Source organism: Sardina pilchardus, chromosome 17 (assembly GCF_963854185.1).
Source record: "Sardina pilchardus chromosome 17, fSarPil1.1, whole genome shotgun sequence".
NCBI lineage: Eukaryota > Metazoa > Chordata > Actinopteri > Clupeiformes > Clupeidae > Sardina > Sardina pilchardus.
The window spans coordinates 16230209-16232708 of NC_085010.1; the positions used below are offsets into that span (position 1 = coordinate 16230209).

A 2500-nucleotide genomic window follows, 5' to 3' on the forward strand; every position below is an offset into this window, starting at 1 on the left:
GTGTGTGTGGGTTGTTTTGAACTCGTGTAAACATTGATTGTATTCCCATGCTCCATGCTTTCATGTTATAGTGTGTGTGTGTGTGTGCGTGTGTGTGTGTGTGTGTGTGTGTGTGTGTGTGTGTGTGTGTGTGTGTGTGTGTGTGTGTGTGTGTGTTGTATTGTTCCTTGGATAAGTGTAAGCATTTATATAGGGTAACCATCTAAAATGGATTCCCATGCCCCTTGCTCTCAAGTAATTGTTACCATTTCTGTCTCTCAGTATTTCTCATGACATTATTGTGTGTGTGTTTGTGCGTGCATGCGTGTGTGTGTGTGTGTGTGTGTGTGTGTGTGTGTGTGTGTGTGTGTTCATGTGTGCATGCATGTGTGTCTGTATGTGTGAATGTACGTATGTGTATGTCGATACATGTGTATGTGTGTGTGTGTGTGTGTGTGTGTGTGTTTGCATTTGCAGAGTGTAAGTGCAACGGCCACGCTGAAAGCTGTCGCTTTGACGTGACGGCGTGGCTGAGCTCTGGTCTGCGCTCGGGAGGAGTGTGTGACTGCACACACAACACGGAGGGCCCCAACTGCCAACGCTGCACAGCAGGCTTCTACAGGGACCCCCACAGACCTCATGCTGCCCCCGACTCCTGCAGACGTGAGTGTATCTCTTGCGCTCTCTCTCTCTCTCTTTCTTCTTCTTTCTCTCTCTCTCTTTCTTTCTCTCTCTTTCTCTCTCTCTTACTTTCTCTCTCTCTCTCTCTCTCTCTCTCTCTCTTACTTTCAAATTCAAATAGCTTGATTGGCACGACTGTAGTTATAATATTGCCAAATCAATTAGGATTTGTATATAACACAACAAAATGAAAACTATCAAGAAAAGAAACATATTTTACATGGTTTTGGATGGGTAAAATAAAATAAAATGCAGTAATTTCCTGTGTATTTGTCGCATTGTGTATAAACCATAGGACAGTGTGTTATGCATTTATAAACTGCCCCTATTAACCTCATAGCAATTTTGCAAAATCAATGTATAAAGTGCGGCTAATAGTTGGGAAATTATGGTAAAATAGATAAACAGAAATAGAACAAATAGAAAAATAAACACACATGCAAATGAATGACGAGCACACACACTTTTCTACTTTCTCTCTTTGTGTTTGTTACCTAGACCACATACACCAGCAAACGAGAGATTATGACTCTCTCTCTCTCTCTCTCTCTCTCTCTCACTCTCTCTCTCTCTCACACTCTCACACACACACACACACACACTTTCTCTTTCTCTATTGCTCGCTACATACACCTGCAAATGAGAGTATATGACCCTCTCTCTTTGTAGCTCTCTCTCTCAGAGATGACATGCACCTGCACACATGAGTGTATGACTCTTTCTCACACACTTTCTCTGTCTCTATCTCTTACTCTCTCACTCTTTTTCTCTCTCTCTCCCTCTGTCTCTCATACAGTAGATCACATTACAGACGAGAGTCTTTGACCCTCTCTTTTTGTAGCTCCCTCGCTCTTCCTCCCTCTCTCTCTTCCTCTTTTTGGCTGTTTTTGACTTGCTCTCATTCTCTCAAATTCAAAGTTGCTTTAATTTCAGCAAGACTATGAGTGGCCAGCCGCATATAGGACAGAAATGCTGGAACACACAGATGTTGGTACACAGACACTTTCATCCAAAGTGGTTCACATATGTCAATTACATTACTGGAGCTATTGTCCTAAGAGCAACAGTTTTTGGTCGCTTGGTCGCTGTGGTGCATTTTCTTGATTCGTAGTGCACATTTGCACATCAGTCAGTGTAGTTCTCAAAACAATTAGGGCCAATTGCACTGCATATGGGATAACCTGAAAAAGCACAAAGCACATGCTTAGTTTATGCCTCAAAAGCAAATATTTATGCCAATGAAACAGAGGTGATTTTCAGTGGGAGAGAGAGAGAGATGATTTTCAGTTAGGGAGAGAGAGAGATGATTTTCAGTTAGGGAGAGAGAGAGATGATTTTCAGTGGGAGAGAGAGACAAAGAGAGAGATGATTTTCAGTGGGAGAGAGAGAGAGAGAGAGAGAGAGATGATTTTCAGTGGGAGAGAGAGAGATGGGGGGGGGGGGTTCAGATGCGATTACATGAGAGGTATACATGAGAGTTAGAGTATAGAGTAGAGTTGCCTAGAGTATGTGTGTGAGTATGTTAGTGATACTGGGCTAATTGCTAATCCTACATGTTGGGTGTTTCTGATTGAAGTACTTAGTCCTTTTGTACTCTACAGTATATGTAGTCCTTTTGTACTTTTTTTGAAACATGGTCGAGGTTTTCATAGATGTGAAACTAGAAACTGGGATGTTGATCATCTATGTGTGTGTGTGTGTGTGTGTGTGTGTGTGTGTGTGTGTGTGTGTGTGTGAATTGCACTTAACGATTAGGGTTGACCGAGTTTATGTATGCTATGTGTGTGAGTGTGTGGGTGTTTGCGTGTGCGTGCACATACATGGGTGTATGTGTGTGTAC

At 42.3% G+C, this 2500-nt stretch overlaps 1 protein-coding gene across 1 annotated transcript in view; it reads left to right on the forward strand.

Annotated features, from left to right (window-relative positions):
* ntn4 (netrin 4) overlaps positions 1 to 2500 on the forward strand; it is a 24839-nt gene that overhangs the window by 17922 nt on the left and 4417 nt on the right. Inside the window, exon 5 of the mRNA XM_062517670.1 lies at positions 457 to 642. Within this exon, the coding sequence (XP_062373654.1) occupies positions 457 to 642 (186 nt within the window). The remainder of the gene's footprint in view (positions 1 to 456; positions 643 to 2500) is intronic.